Source organism: Eptesicus fuscus, chromosome 18 (genome assembly GCF_027574615.1).
Source record: "Eptesicus fuscus isolate TK198812 chromosome 18, DD_ASM_mEF_20220401, whole genome shotgun sequence".
NCBI classification, from domain to species: Eukaryota; Metazoa; Chordata; class Mammalia; order Chiroptera; family Vespertilionidae; genus Eptesicus; species Eptesicus fuscus.
In genome coordinates, this window is record NC_072490.1 from 8,360,128 (window position 1) to 8,375,753 (window position 15,626).

Below are 15,626 nucleotides of genomic sequence, written 5' to 3' on the forward strand. Positions count from 1 at the left end.
ACCCGTGGTGGCGGGCCGGTGTGGCATGTAAGCTGCTGTGGCCTGGCCTTCGCCCAAGACCTCTGGGAGCTAAGCCAGTTGTTACGCTCCTATCAGGGCGACAGAAGTGCAAAATGTCTGCAGTGGCTGCTTCCGGAGGTGTGTCCCCATCCATGCCCCTTCCTCTCTCCCCATCTCTTTTCCCACCAGGGTCTCTCCCAGCCCTCCATCCGGCTGGGTGCATTCCTCCCCTTTCTCTTGGCATTATTTGGTCACCCCCATCTTTGCCCCTGAGGTGTTTTCTCCCTGGCTTTGAGATGCCCTACTCATAGGGACCTACCCATTTGGGTCTTAGGGGGAGGCCCCTACAATCTTGAAGGGCAGACCCTCAGACTACAGGATGGTGTCTGCCTGGGATCTTGGCCTCTGCTCCATGTTCCCCTGGCATCCAGAACCAAGCCACTCTGAACAGGCCCTGGAATCCCTGCCCACCCATGAGTAAGATGGCATACTCAGGGAATACTGCCGCAGCTGGGCATGGGATGGTGCGTAAGCACAGGTGCATTTGTGTGGGGAGGGGCAGGGGGGAGTGAGGGGTGCTGTCAGGAGGGGGCACTGGGAGGGTGACCAAATGTGGGGCTGGCAGTCCACTTGGGATGCGGTGGGGGGGGGGGTGCGTCTGAATGATGACGTGGCCACACGAGAGACCCACAGAGGCCCCCTCTCCACAATGGTGGCCCTGCCAAGCCCAGAGCCCTGTGGTCCTCACTCTGCTGCCTGCTCAGCCTGGCAGCGTTCCTTTGTAGCTTCCTGCCAGCACAGCCAGCCCCCTGCCCCCACCGGTGTCCATGCCAGAGCAGCATTCCGCAGGCCTGGCTGCCTCTCTCCAGCAGAGACCGAGTGAGGAGGCTACTGAGCAGCCGTCAGGTCGCAGGGCTGGGGGCACTGTGGGCCTGGGCCTCTGGACCCACTCCCTTGTCTCTCCTCCTGGTCCTGGGACAGTCCCCTGAAAGGATCTGGTCACTACTCCAGCTGTGGTCCGGGTTGTTATCTCCTGCCCTAGGTGGGGCTGTGCAGCGACCACCAGGTAGGTAGGTATGGACGGACCGGACCCAGGTCCTGAAAGCACAGAGCAAAAGGAGCCCTGGGCTGCTCTGGGGTGGGGCTGAGGGGCCCCGCTAGTTGGAGATCCCAGACTCACCCTCAGATCAGAGCAGCCCAGGCCAGAGGGTGGGGTGATGAGCGGCTAGGGTGCCGGTTCCGTTCCTCAGCGTGGGATCGCTCAGGGGAGCAGGTGGAAGCTTTTCTGCAGCTGGTTGGGGGGGGGGGGGGCGGGCGCGCCAGCCTCTCCATCTCAGGGCCGCCTCCTCCTCCTCCTCCGACTCCGCCTCTGTGGCGCAGCTGGAGGGCACCGAGGTTAGACTCCGGGACGGACTTCCCGGCGGCGGAAAGGGGGCTCAGCGCGGGACAGCGAGGCCGGGGTCCCTCCGCTGGCATGCCAGGCGCGGGGCCTGGCTGCGGGCCCCGGAGGCCCGAGGCCGAGCGGGCAGCTCCGGGAGGGCGCACGCCACGCGTGTCCGCGCTCCCAGCCGGCACGCAGGGCGGCCTGGCCCTTTAAGCGTCCAGACGGCGGCCCCAGCTGACGCGCGGGCTCCAATCGGCGCCCCGCGCCCCCCGCCCGCCGCGCCCGAGGCTCCAGGGCCGCAGCTGCTCGGCGGCTGGACTCGCCGCGGCCCTGCGCCTCCGCCCGCCCGGCCGCGCCCCCGGGGGCCATGGTCGCGGGGCCCTGCGCGGGGGCGGCCCCCAGCGCGGCGCTTCATGGAGCGGCCCCGGCCCGGCCGCCGGGGGCAGCGCGATCCCGCGGGGCCCTGTGAGCCCCCAGCGCCACGGCACCATGGTACGCAAGGCCCTGCCTGTCCCCCCGCTTATCCGCCCACCTGCCCCCGTCTGCCCTCCCGAGCGCACAGCCCGCCGGCTCGGGGTGAAGGGTTGGGAGGGACCTTTCAAGATCTCCCAGCGCCCCTTTTCCGGGGTCTCCGCCTGGAATGCGGCGCTCTGGTGCGGCCCTCGGAGGGAAGGGGGGTAAATTCCTGGGGTGGGGGCCGGGGCGCGAGAGGATGAGGGCTCGCCGGGCACTGGCGGAGGGGGGCGCTTCCCTGAGCCCGGACGGACGGCGCCGCCCTCGGACTGGGTGATGGGGGGAAGGGGGAGGTCGGATTCCCGCCTGGGCCTTGGGACACGTGGGCATTGGAACCGCCCTGCCTAGGGATTCAGGGTGCCTGGGCCAAGCGGGGTGGGGGTGGGGGGCGGGGGGTCGCCCGCAGCTCCAGTCCAAACTACTGTGTGACCTTGGGCTGGTCCCCCGCCCTCTCTGGGCCTGTTTCCCGGGGAAGGAGGGAGGCATAAGCTCAGAGGAGACTGGAATAGGCACCCCTCCTCCCCCAAAAGGAGGAGCCTGGAAGTCTTGAACCTGTGCCCCTTGCTCAGACTGGGCCCACCCACCGCTGCCTGCCCTGGAAGGATTGTCCTGGGGGTGGGGATGGGGGTGGGGGTGTAGATGGAGCCCACGTTTCATTCTGGGAGGTGCTGGGGCAGGTGAGGGAGCCAGTGGCTTCCCGGCCATGAGGCAGGGTATCTATCCCTCAGGTGTAGAAGCTCTGACCTGGGTGAGCACCTGGGCAGGTATCCCTGGCACCTGGTTTCCTGCAGCCTGACTTGGGGGCGGGAGTTTGAGGGCATGAAACCCTTGGCAACAGGAGTACCTGACCACTCCCCTCCTCCTGCATCTTAGCCTGGCTGGCCTGGGCTCGGGGTGGGGTGTGTGGCTGCAGCTGGCACAGCCAGATGGGGAGGGGCATCTGCAGCTTCAGGGAACTGGCACATCTGGCTGGGGAGGCGGGCACAGCTGGTGGGCCCGGGGGGGAAGGAGCCAGGCTAGGGGGCAGCTGTGCCTGCTGAAGAGCTGCCAGTTATGGACTCAGGCAGCATCTGTGTGCCTTCTCAAAGAAGTCCAGTCACAGTGCTCAGTCCTGGGGCGCTCGGTCCCTCCGGAGACAAGGAGGTGCTGGCTTAGCTGGGGTACCGCCTGGTGAATGGAGTCTTTGGGGCAGCACTACCCGCCGGGCTAACCCCTCCTCCTCTGCTGAAGCCACAGGGCCCTGGCCAGGCCTTGCCTGGGACCTGGGTCCAGACCTGCACACAGGAAGGTTGGGCACTGCCCTTTCCCCACGGAAAGCAGGCATTGGAGGGCATTCTGTGAAGGGGGAGTGGGTGGTTGGGGGCCCCGTGGCTTGGGTGGGCTCCCCCCAGCAGGCCAGGCTTTGGCAAGCCCTTATCCAAACCACTTCCTCTGCCGCTATCTGGCTACTGCAGCCCCTCAGGAGCCCCTAAGTTGCACCCTGACCCCTCACCTACAGGTAGCAGCAGCTCTGGGGAGGAGGTGGGGTGCGGGGAGAGTCAGGAAGCACAGCTGGTTCCCTGGGTGAGAGGGTCCCTGGATACCTCTTCCTGCTTTTTAAGTCATTCAAGGTCAAGAACTCCATCAACAAGGAGTCGTGTCCAGCCCAGCAGGGAAGGTGGCCTTAGAAAATTGGGAGGTCAGGGGCTCTGCTACTGCTCCCTGAGGACTCTCTCATTCTGAGCCTCAGTTTCCCCATCTGTGCATCAGGAGTTGGCCCCAGAAGATAAGTTAGACTGAGTCGGGGGAGGGAATTGGGAGGTGCTTGGCACCATATCCCGGTTAGATTGGCCAGGCCTGGACAGGCTGGCAGCCCTGAGACTGAGGGGCAAATGCGTGGCTTCTTGGCTGGGGGCAGGAGGCATGGGCAGAACTCGAGGAAGATGCTATCCATGGCCAAGGCCGGGCCAGAGTGGGATCTGCGTGAGTGTGGGGTGAGTGCTGCTGGGTGTGGAGGGTGGGGCCCAGGCCGGGTCTGGGAGTAGGTTGTCCTTGGTGGCCACTTGGGGCCCATTCTGAAGCCCAGGGCAGATTCTTATCCAGGGGACTGAGAAGTTGAGAACAGACACCCCCACATCCCTCCCTGCCCAGTGCGTGCCCACTACTGCTGCCCGAGCAGTGCAAGGATGGGCATGGGGGGGGGGAGGCAGGGGAGGGCTGTGCATGGATGGGACCCAGGTTTCATCCCAGGGCCCCTGCAGAGGTGCTTGGGGGAGAGGAGCTGATGGCTTTGTGGCTATGGGCCAAGGCCCTCAAATATAGGATGCTCTGACCTGGCTGGACAGGATCCGAGGAGGGTCAGAACCTGGAACCTTTGGGGTTGGTCCAGCCAGGTAGTCGGCAGATATTAATTGAGCGTCTGCTGGGTGCTGGACCCATACAAGGGACTGGGCAGCCTGCCTCTCTGTGCCGCCCCCCTTTCGGGGAGGCCGCTGTGATGGAGCCAGGAAAGATTAAGCCTGTGATGAGGGGCTGACCCGACCTCACTAGCAGCCTCTAGCAGGGCAGCAGGACCGGGTGGGGAGAAGTCACAGGCCCTGGGCATGGATTTCTTCACAGAAGTTGTGTGTGTTTTTTAAATATATTTTTATTGATATCAGAGAGGGAGAGAGAGATAGAAACATCAATGATGAGAGAGGATCATGGATCAGCTGCCTCCTGCACGCCCCCACACTGGGGATCGAGCCCGCAACCCTGGGCACGTGCCCTGACTGGGAATCGAACCGTGACCTCCTGGTTCATAGGTAGATGCTCAACCACCGAGCCACGCCGGCCACTGTTGCAGCGCCCACTGTTGGTAAGGTGTGAGGGGTTCAGTAGCCAGAGGCTGGGCAGTGAGCCAGTAAGCCTGACTTCTATTCTCGAGGTGTCTGTGGTTGGGCGGGCTTGGTTTTATTTGTGCAAGTGAGTGTGGGGGAGAGAATCGGTGGATCTCAGGAAATGCCCATGTCCCTGCCGGGGTGACCACCCAGTCCCAGTGTGCCCCCGATGGCCCTGCTTTTAGCACGGAGAGTCCCGCATCCTGGGGGAACCCCTAGGCCGCTGGCACACCTGGACACTGAGTACCCCTAGTCCCCCTCTTCCTCTCTCTTTCCCCATGACTTCCTGTTTCACAACAGAAGAGCTGGAGGCCCAGAAAAGTTAACTGATCTTTGGCCTCAGAAAGTCACGATCAAAATTTGAGCTCTGAGGGCAGCTGACTCGACTCGAGCTTGAAATCCTGGTCCTTCCTCCTCCTCCTGGCTGGAGCTTTGGCTCCTGGTGTGTAACGTGGAGCCAGGAGTGAAGGGTGGGCTGCCTCCTGGATGGCGGGCGTGGGCAATGCAGGGGCCTCTGCTGGCCTCGACCTGACCTCTGCCCTCTGCCCCCCAGTTGCTGGTTGAGAAGACAACCGACTCACCGGCGGCTGAGTTCTCGCTGGTGGAGGACGTGGCTCTGCACTTTGCCTGCTTGATGGGCCGTCTGAACGAGCAGCGCCTCTTCCAGCCCGACCTCTGCGACGTGGACCTGGTGCTGGTGCCCCAGTGCAGCGTCTTCCCGGCGCACAAGGGCGTGCTGGCCGCCTACAGCCAGTTCTTTCACTCGCTCTTCACCCAGAACAAGCAGCTGCAGCGCGTGGAGCTGTCCCTGGAGGCGCTGGCGCCCGGCGGCCTGCAGCAGATCCTCAACTTCATCTACACGTCCAAGCTGCTGGTCAACGCGGCCAACGTCCACGAGGTGCTCAGCGCTGCCTCGCTGCTGCAGATGGCCGACATCGCCGCGTCCTGCCAGGAGCTGCTGGACGCCCGCTCCCTCGGCCCCCCGGGCCCCAGTGCTGTGGCCCTGGCCCAGCCGGCTGCCAGCTGCACCCCAGCCCCGCCACCCTACTACTGTGACATCAAGCAGGAGGCCGATACCCCGGGCCTGCCCAAGATCTACGCCCGAGAGGGCCCGGACCCCTACTCTGTGCGCGTGGAGGACGGGGCAGGGACGGCAGGTGGCACAGGGCCTGCCGCCCTTGGGCCAGCTCAGCCCTTCTTCAAGGAGGAGAAGGAGGGCAGCGTGGAGGAGGCCGGCGGGCCCCCGGCCAGCCTGTGCAAGCTGGAGAGCGGGGAGGAGCTGGAGGAAGAACTTGGGGGATCCGGCACCTACAGCCACCAGGAGCAGTCCCAGATCATCGTGGAGGTGAACCTCAACAACCAGACGCTGCACGTGTCCACGACGCCCGAGGGGAAGCCGGGTGCTGCCACGGGCCCGGCCACCATGGTGCTGGGCCGGGAGGACGGGCTGCAGAGACACTCGGAGGAGGAGGAGGACAATGAGGAAGAGGAGGAGGAGGAGGAAGAAGAAGAGGAGGGCGGTGGTAGTGGAGGAGGGGAGGAGGAGGAGGAAGGTGGCAGTCAGGGGGAAGAGGAGGAGGAGGAGGAGGAAGGGCACAGTGAACAGGAGGAGGACGAGGAGGAGGAAGAGGAAGGACATAGTGAGCAGGATCAAGAGAGCTCGGAGGAGGAGGAGGAGGAGGAGGGAGAGGAGGAAGGGGAGGTGGGGGTCAGACAGGGGCCAGCGGGGCGCAGGGCCAGCCGGGCAGAGCCCCTGCCCCACAGCCGCATGGCCACGCGGTCCCGGGAGAATGCCCAGCGCCGGGCCCCCCCTGAGCCCGAGGAGGCCAGGCCGTGTGGTGGGAAGAGGCCCAAGCAGCCCCCCGGAGCGGCCCCGGCACCAGCGCGAGGGCCACCGGCCACCGATGGGCTGGGGGCCAAGGTGAAGCTGGAGGAGAAGCAGCACCACCCGTGCCAGAAGTGCCCGCGCGTGTTCAACAACCGCTGGTACCTGGAGAAGCACATGAACGTGACCCACAGCCGCATGCAGATCTGCGACCAGTGCGGCAAGCGCTTCCTGCTGGAGAGCGAGCTGCTGCTGCACCGGCAGACGGACTGCGAGCGCAACATCCAGGTGCGTCTCAGGCCGCTCCGCGGGCGGGCGGACGGACGGGGCGGGACAGGGCCGAAGGCCAGCGGAGGCCACAGCCCGCCAGGCGGGGGCCAGGCCGGAACTGGGCCCTGGACATCCTGGGTCCTGCTGCCTGCATTGCCCAGACAGTCTGGGGAGACCAGATGTAGCCCCCTGGGCAGCGGGCTCAGCCCAGGCCCAGGGTGAGCCCGGAGGGGGGGGGCCCAGGTTGGCGAGAACATGGAGGAGAGGTTTCTGGAGGAGGCGGAGAGCCCTGGGCGTTGACACTCGGGAAGATGTGCAGATAAGACTAGAACAAGCAGTGCCTCCTCGTGGTGGGGAGGATGAGAGGAGAGAGTGGCCTGAGCCCATGAGACCGGGCACAGCCAGCCGTGAGGAGGGATGAGTCAGTGTTTTAGCAAATCCTTAGGGCTGTCCTACGGCCAGTGGGGCCACGGTGTCTAGTCTCACAGATTGGCAGTGCACAAAAGCATAGATGAAGGGAGGAGGCATTGACCCAGAGGGGGGTGCCATTTCCCACTTGCCACAAAGGCTGAGTAGAGTAAGGGGCAGCTGGGCAGGCAGGAGGCCCTGCGTTCGGCTCTTTGGAGATGCCAGCTGGCCTGGGCCTGGGGAAGAGGGACTGGATGAGAAATTTGGGAAGAGCAGAGGCTGCTGGGGCCAAGTGGGGAGCTGGGCTGGCTGCCAGGCCTTGGGCCAGCCCAAGTCCCTGCCAGCCTGGCCTCTCAGATGTGGGCAGCGCAGGGCCAGCCAGGCTGGTTTTTACCTTGATGGCTGAGCGGTGGGGAGGTGAGGCCGCAGGTAGGCAGGTGCTAATTGCCTGAACTAATTGCTAATTGCAGCGCCCTGTGGAGAAAGTGTTACCTGGGGTTACCTGGTCTCCTGCTCCACCTTCCAGTACCTGTTCCCACTTGCCTGCCTGCTGGGCTGCTCTTTGACGCTCCCCTTGCCACACACCTGAGCGTCCCTCCGAAGGGGAGAGATCCTTGTGCTCCTTCCCACCCGGGCAACCTGACCGCCCTGCCCCAATTTCCCCTTGAGCCCTGGCCTTGCCTCCAGGCCTCTGGGGGTGTCCTGCAGGGACAGGCAGAACAAGGGTTCGGGGGAGAGGAGGAGGGGAGTATGACCTCAAGTTTCCCACCGCCCTGCACTGCCCATGGGAGCTGGTACCTCCTGCAGCGCTGCCCACCCCCCCCCCCCCCTCTTTCCCACAGCAACCCTTTGAGACCTATCTCCTTGGTGATCTCCATAGTATCAGGGCATGGGTCCCGGCAGGGGGAGGAGGCTGCAGAGATAATGGCCCATCTCTCTCCGGACCTGTTATCTAAGAGGGACTTCTCCACACCCCCTCTGTGGCCCTTCAGCCAGCCAGGTGTCTCCCCTCCAACAGCAGCAGGAGGAGGAGGAGCACAGAGGAGGGGCCTCCTGGGAGAGGTGACCCCTGGCCCTAGTTAAGTTCAAGGATGAAGAGGGGACCAGGCTGCTGTCCTGGGTGGTGGGTGGGAGTTTAGGGAGGTACTACCCCCAAGTCCCAGATCTCACTGGTCCTTGGACTCAAGGGCTCTCTCTCTCCAGCACAATTCGGGCGGGAAAAAAAATGAGGCCCAGAGAGGGGCAGCGACTCGTCCTATGTCACACAGCCCTGACTCAGAGCCCGGGGCCTAAAGTCCTCTCGCCCCGCAGTGTGTGACGTGCGGCAAAGCGTTTAAGAAGCTGTGGTCCCTCCACGAGCACAACAAGATTGTGCACGGCTACGCGGAGAAGAAGTTCTCGTGTGAGATCTGCGAGAAGAAGTTCTACACCATGGCCCATGTGCGCAAGCACATGGTGGGTAAGTCCAGGCGGCGGGGGAGGGGCCTGAGGACAGAGCGGGCCGGCTGGGAGGGGGCTGCTGGGAAGGACTTCACAGGCAGGGGCAGTGGGAAGGGGCGAGAAGGCCCCTCGGGCGGGGCGGCCTGGGGCGGCTGGCTGCCGTGCCAGGTGTGGCCTGGGCAGGTTGCACACTGCACAAGGACTCCGGGACAAGACGGCGGTGAGGACCAGAATCCAGCTGCACAGGCCCTGTCTCCGTTGGAGGACAGCTGTGCCTCTGATCCATTCCTACCTTCGGGCCCTCGCAGGGCTTCAGGCTCTTGGGAACGCAGCCCTTCCCCCCGGGGTCACGCCTGGACACAGGGAGGAGGCTCCCCGTGTGTGTGTGTGTTGGGCCACCCCTCTGCCTTGGGCATGGCTGGCCCTCCCTTCCTTGCCTGCTCATAGACTAGGGCTCAGGGAATGGTGGCCAGGGTGGGCCTTTCCCCCCTTTCCCCACCAGCCAGTGCTGGGGCCTCCGGTGTGGACTGCCTGGGACCTGGGACCGGAGGTCTAGGTCTCAGCCAGGAGATGCTGGGGTGAAGCAGGATTGGTGGCCCTTCCTGGGCTCAGGTTCACCAGCCCTGAGCTCTGCGGGGTCCTCCCTGCCTCTGGTTACTTCCTCCAAGATCTACTTCATGGATCCATGCGTTCTGGGGGGAGTGCCGCTGACTTTTAGAGGTGTCGTCCCCTGTAAAGCCCACCACCGGCGAGCGCAGTGCCTCTCCGAGCCTCCTTTTATGGAGGAAGACACTGAGGCCCACAGAGGCCGTGCAGGGAGCCAGTGGCTGGGCCAGGACTTGAGCTGAGGCCAGTCCCATGGGGATCCTTGCATCTTCCCCCGACATTTTGGAGGGTGAGGCGGCCTTGGCTGTTTCAGAGGCTAAAGAACCCCAAGGGTTTCAGAGCAGATGGAGAAGGAGCCCACGGGGATGGGGGCCTGTCTGGGAGCAGCCCCAGGCCCTGGGACAGAGACTGCGAGGCAGGCCCCGGGGCAGGCGGGGTCCCCCACAGCTGTGACAGCCATGTGCACGCCCTGTAGCTCACACCAAGGACATGCCCTTCACCTGCGAGACGTGCGGGAAGTCCTTCAAACGGAGCATGTCCCTCAAGGTGCACTCCCTGCAGCACTCGGGGGAGAAGCCCTTCCGATGTGAGGTGAGCTCCCTGCTCCCCCGGCCCCGGGGCCAGCAGGACAGGCCAGGGGCCAAGGGCAGCAGCGGTCTAAAAGCCAGGGGTTGGGGGGAGTGGGGTACAGGGTTCTGAAAGAGAGGGGCCCTCCCTCTGATGTCTGTGACCCCTTGCTTCCCACTCCGTCCTTTACCTGGTCGCCCGCCCGCCTGCCCCCACCCCCGCACTCTGCCATTCCCCCCCCCAACCCAAACCCCACGCAGCCAGGGTGGGAAGTCAGTCTGCCTGGGCTGGAACCGTGGGGCGGGCTTTCTGGAGAGGTGGTGGCTCCGGGGAGCATCTCCGGCAGAGATGGCGCTGCGGGTGGGGGGAGGAGGGGTCTGACAACAAAGGAGGGTGGGGGAGGGGCAGGGCTTTCATCCCGAGGCCCGCCTCCACTCTGCGGCCTTTTCCCCCCTTCCTGGCCCCCATTCCCACCTGTGCCCTGGGCCCCCTGGCTTCTCACCGCTGCCCCTACGCTGCTCCGCCCCAGGAGGCAGGGCCAGTGCCTCCCTCCCCGGAGGCGGCTCCCCGCTCTGCCCCTGGCCTCACCCCCACCCACCCTCAGAACTGCAACGAGCGCTTCCAGTACAAGTACCAGCTGCGGTCCCACATGAGCATCCACATCGGCCACAAGCAGTTCATGTGCCAGTGGTGTGGCAAGGACTTCAACATGAAGCAGTACTTCGATGAGCACATGAAGACACACACAGGTACGGCCACCCTGCTGCCCGGGACGGGGGTGGGGGGGGGGCGGGGCCTGAGGGGGGGGGGGGCTCCATGCCAGGCAGGGGACCCCTTCTCAGCCCTGCCCAGGATGCCCGCCATGGCCCCGCCCCTTCTCACCCTTGGACTTGTTACCCCTCTGAGGCTTGGGGCCATTCTCCCTGCCTCCCAGGTTGGGTGAGGCTGGTACCAAGTGGCTGGCTGAGCCGCTCTGTGGATCCACGGACGCGGGGGAGGCTGGCGGCCCGGGGCTGGGGTGTAGCCCCCGCCAGTGACACCCCGCTGCTCGCTGCCCTCCCCCAGGGGAGAAGCCGTACATCTGCGAGATCTGCGGCAAGAGCTTCACCAGCCGGCCCAACATGAAGCGGCACCGGCGCACCCACACGGGCGAGAAGCCCTACCCCTGCGACGTGTGCGGCCAGCGCTTCCGCTTCTCCAACATGCTCAAGGCCCACAAGGAGAAGTGCTTCCGCGTCAGCCACCCGCTGGCCGCCGACGGGCCCCCCTCGGCGCCCGGCCTGCCCCCCGCCCAGCCTCAGGCTCCCGCCCTGCCCTTGCTCCCGGGGCTGCCCCAGACCCTGCCCCAGACCCTGCCCCCGCCGCCCCACCTGCCGGCCCCGCCTCCCCTCTTCCCGACCACGGCCAACAGCGGCGGGAGGATGAGCGCCAGCAGCCAGCCCTGACCTGCACACGCGGGACCTGGAGCCCAGGGCCAGTGGGAGCGACACACCGGCATGGCGAGGGTGCGGGCTGGCCGCCCACCCCCCAGAGCCGATGGAGGACACCTCACTCCCAAGTGCCCCCTTTCAGTGACTCCTTGAAGCCTTTCCCTTTTTTTTTTGGAAGTGAAGGAAAAAGAGAGGAAACTCTTTGCAGTACCCCCCTCCAGGTGAGGGGGGCGTTGGAGGCAGCAGGGACAGGGGGAGGGGCGGCCTGGAGCGCAGGTGTGACTGGTCACGCTGCTGAGAGCTTGAGCCCCAGGGGTTGTTCAGGTTGAGCCTGGGCCAGCCTCGGGCTCATCCCTGCCTCCCCTGAGTCCCCTCACTTGCTTCCTTGTCCTAAAGGGTTTGGGGTGCCAGCTCCCCCCGCCCGCCCCCCGGGAACGGTTGTGGACTCAGTCTGAGGACTGTGGACACTGAGGCAGGGGCTTGAGACTGAACGCCCAGGAGCGTGTTGGGTGGGGCCTGGTGAGGCGTGAAGACGTCAGACCTAGCTCGGCACCATGTGGAGTGGGGCAGGCAGGGGCTGGACCCCGGGCATTTGCTTTCCCTACCCGTAGCCCTGCCAGCAAGCACAGGGGTCCCCGACCTGCATCAGGCTGCACCGAGGACCCTGGGCCTCCAGATGCTGGGGACAGGCCTGGGGTGGGCAGATGGGTCGGCTCCCCCAGCACCAGCTCCCTGGGGCTACAGTCAAGGAGCCCCTGCACATGGGTGGCCCCCAGGGGCAGGGCCTAGGGGGAGGCTTGGGCAAGAGTTCCGAGGTTTCAAGGTGCTATCAGGGGGGGCAGGGGGCAGAGCTGCTGGTCACAGAGCACCCGCCCCTCACCAGCTGCCCCAGCCCTGTCTCCCACGCTAGAGGAGACGTGTATGTCTGTCCATCATGCTCCCCGAAGGCAATGCCAGGCCTCATCCTCTCCTGGCCCCGCCACAACCTGCCCATGGCTAGTGTCCAGCACCCGTGTCCCTCTGGGCCTCTGCGTTGGTGGCGGGTGCCGGTGGCATTGTTAGTGAGAGGAGCCTGCACGGTCAGGCCCCGCGTCGGGGCAGGGTCCTAGGGGAGCCCCTACCTGTGCCCAACGCTTGCCTGCATGAGGCCAGCACTAATAGGTCCCCCTTTTTTTGTTGTTGTTGTCATTTAACACCTTTATTCCTGCCCTTAAAACGGGGAGGAAGGTTCCATAAGCTACGTTTCCTAGTTAAGCTCTTTCCCGTTGTGTTTATACGGTTTTTGTTTGTTATACTCTTTGCACCTTAAACCCCCCCACGACGACCCCCACACCACCCACCGCCTTCCCAGCATGGCTGGAGTGGGAACAGGCCTGAGCCCAAGGGGGGTGATGGGGGGGACTGGGCCCCATCGGCCTGAGGGCTGAGGGCGTTAGAACCCCGCTGACCTCCTTGTGAGGCCCGTGGCGCTGGGGCAGGGGGTTGGGCACATTTTAATCATCAATAAACGAAGCACTTTATTCTGTACAGATGTGGGCAGGCCCAAGGAGCCCGAGTGATTTGAGGGTCTGTCATCCAAGCCGCACCGCCTGCTCGCTCTCTGGTGGAGCAGGCAAGTGCCCTGGCCTGGTCGATTTGGGGGCTGCGGCAGGAGCAGTTCGCACCAGAGCCTACGGACTCACCCTCTGGGGCCCCTGCCGTCCTCCCGGGATTGAACGTGGGCCCCTCCCCGAGAGGAAGGCCTCCTGTCTGGCTCCCGTCCCAAGGCTGGGCCTCCCAGGGCCCTGCTTGACTGTTGCTCTTTCCCTCTCTCGTACCTCTAATCTCTGGGCTTCCACGATGTCCTCAGGGACCCCCTCCCCCCGCACTCCCCCGCCCTTGCTATTTCTAACCTCTGGTCCCAGTGCCTGGCAGCTCTTCAGAGCTGGCTCACATTTTCCAAAAAAAAAAAAGGTTGATCTCCCCCGATGGGCTTTAGGCCGGGACCCCCACGGGTTCCTCAACCCCCTGTCACTGACACCAGGGTCTACCCTACCCACGGCAGCCTTAGCAAGCCTGGGGGCCTGGCCAGGCAGGGCCCCTGGTCTGTCAGGCCAGACTGACAAGCAGAGAGGCCAGAGATTGGAGGGGGGGTGGGGGGCTGGTTGTGACCCTCTGTCCTAAGACTTGGGTTTCCTGTTCTTTCATACCTTCCCTCCGAGGGCAGGAGAGGGGTCCAGACAGCAGGCTGGGCTCTGGTCAAAAGGGTCTTGGAGCTGTCTAGGGGGGTGCAGCCAAGTCCTCTCCTGGGAGGCCCCATCCCAATGGGGACGGGGCCCCATGTCCCTGGTGCTAAATGCTCTCTTCCCCTCGGGCCACTGGGTGGGAGCGCCCTTCCAGCCAGCCCTCGGGGGTCTGAAGCAATAATGGAACCTCAGCAGTGCCAGTGTCGATGGGGTTCTTGTTTTACCAGCTTCTCCATTTCCTTTTTATTTCAAAAATAAGCACCTGGATAATTGGACTGAGGGGACTGGGGCTTCCTACCCAAACCCCAGGGCTGGCAGTAGGTGGTGGGGAGGGGCTTAGATCATCACCTCCACTGGGATTCGGCTGTGAGGAGGTCTGTCCATCTGGACTTCTCAGCCCATTTGGCCAGACCTCAGGTCCGGAACCTGGGCCTGTCCCTGCCCCAGCTTCCCCAGGGCTCGCTGGTCTTGGGCCAGCCGGGGGTGAGTGGCCAGAGGGGGACCTCACAGTTGTGGGGTCTGGGACTGGTCTCAGAGCGTAAGCCTCCGACTCTGGCGTGTGCTGCCACAGTGCCCCTCACAGCGGTGGCAGAATGGCTGTGCCCAGGCCTGTGGCCCCCCGATGTCTGGTCCTCTGTGGCCACCCCACAGCCACAGAGGGTGTGGGGAACAGCAGGGGGGTGAGTGAGAAGAGTGAGGGGAATAAAGTCCGTACAACTGTTTCTTGGCCCAGTCTCTTCCTTACTAGTACGTGTTGCCGGCTAGAACAGTGGTCGGCAAACTCATGAGTCAACAGAGCCAAATATCAACAGTACAACGATTGAAATGTCTTTTGAGAGTCAAATTTTTTAAACTTCTTCTAACGCCACTTCTTCAAAATAGACTCGCCCAGGCCGTGGTGTTTTGTGGAAGAGCCACACTCAAGGGGCCAAAGAGCCGCATGTGGCTCGCGAGCCGCAGTTTGCTGACCACGGGGCTAGAAAGACTTGAACCAGAGCAAGGAACCAGGCAGCTCGGCTGCAGACAGCGTGGACATCATGCCCTGGACCCCATCTCCCTCCCTTAGGGTGGGCTGAGCTTTGGGGAACACCCAGAGACAGGAGCTGAGGCAAGAGCAGAGGTGCACCCCAAACTGGTGCTGGGTCTTTGGTGGGGTGCACAATGGGCTTGAAAGAGGAGAGGTCCTGGGGCTCCTACGGTTGAGGCCCCAAAGGCAGTGCCCCAGGAGGCCAGGGCCCCTGCAGGTGTGGTTTTCCGTGAGCACCAGGTGTGTAGCCACCGGGGTCCCTCCCATGCATGCTCAGCGCTGGGGGTGCTGTGAGGAGCCCTGTGGACTCACCCCTCCCTTCGTGGGCGGGGACTCAGGAGGGGCCAGTTATCAGAGATGCTGTCCTGGGTGCCTGGGAGGACGAAAGCTCAGGTGAAAGTCAGGTAGTGGCCTCTGAGGCAGGTGGGGCTCTAGGCCCAGGGATGTGGGGAATGAGGCCCCTGTTTCATGTCACTTAGTTCTGGATGCAGGGGAAGGGGTCTGACTGGGAGGCTGGTGGGTGGTGCAGGTTCCCAGGCGTGGATGCTGCCTGTTCACCCAGGCCCGCTTTCTTGGTCGAAAGGAACGGGGGCTCGCTCAGGTCACCCTAGAAAAAGGCTTGCCCACAGACCGAGGCCTGGCTGCTCCCCCGGTCTCGTGGCTGGTCTTCTCTGTTTCCGCTCTCTTCCCTCTTGCTACCCATCCGTTTGCCTGTCGCCTCTACACATCCTTTCCTTCAGCCCCACCCCATCTCCCTCATCCTCAAAGTACAGTTGACCCTGAATAATGTGGGGGTTTAGGGGCACCGAACGTAATGCGCTGGAAAAACTGCATATAACTTTTGATCCCCCCCAAACTTACCTACTCAGTCTACTGTTGACTAGAAGCGTTACCGCTAACAATCATGCAACACAGATTTTGTAGGTTGTATCTACTATATACTGTATTCTTACAATAAAATAAGCTGGAAAAAATGTTATTAAGAAAATTACAAAGAAAATACATTTATAGAACTGTACATATTTATTGAAAAATACCATGTGCAAGTGGACCCATGCAGTTCAAACCCTCAT

General features: G+C 63.7%; 1 protein-coding gene across 1 annotated transcript; it reads left to right on the forward strand.

Annotated features, from left to right (window-relative positions):
- Positions 1 to 1,830: 1,830 nt before the first annotated feature.
- On the forward strand, positions 1,831 to 12,828 carry ZBTB47 (zinc finger and BTB domain containing 47). The gene is made up of 6 exons (XM_008154601.3): positions 1,831 to 1,876; positions 5,309 to 6,868; positions 8,570 to 8,717; positions 9,780 to 9,895; positions 10,476 to 10,620; positions 10,937 to 12,828. The coding sequence occupies exons 1-6, from the start codon at positions 1,874 to 1,876 to the stop codon at positions 11,314 to 11,316; spliced, it is 2,352 nt and encodes a 783-aa protein (XP_008152823.3). The 5' UTR covers positions 1,831 to 1,873; the 3' UTR covers positions 11,317 to 12,828.
- Positions 12,829 to 15,626: the final 2,798 nt, after the last annotated feature.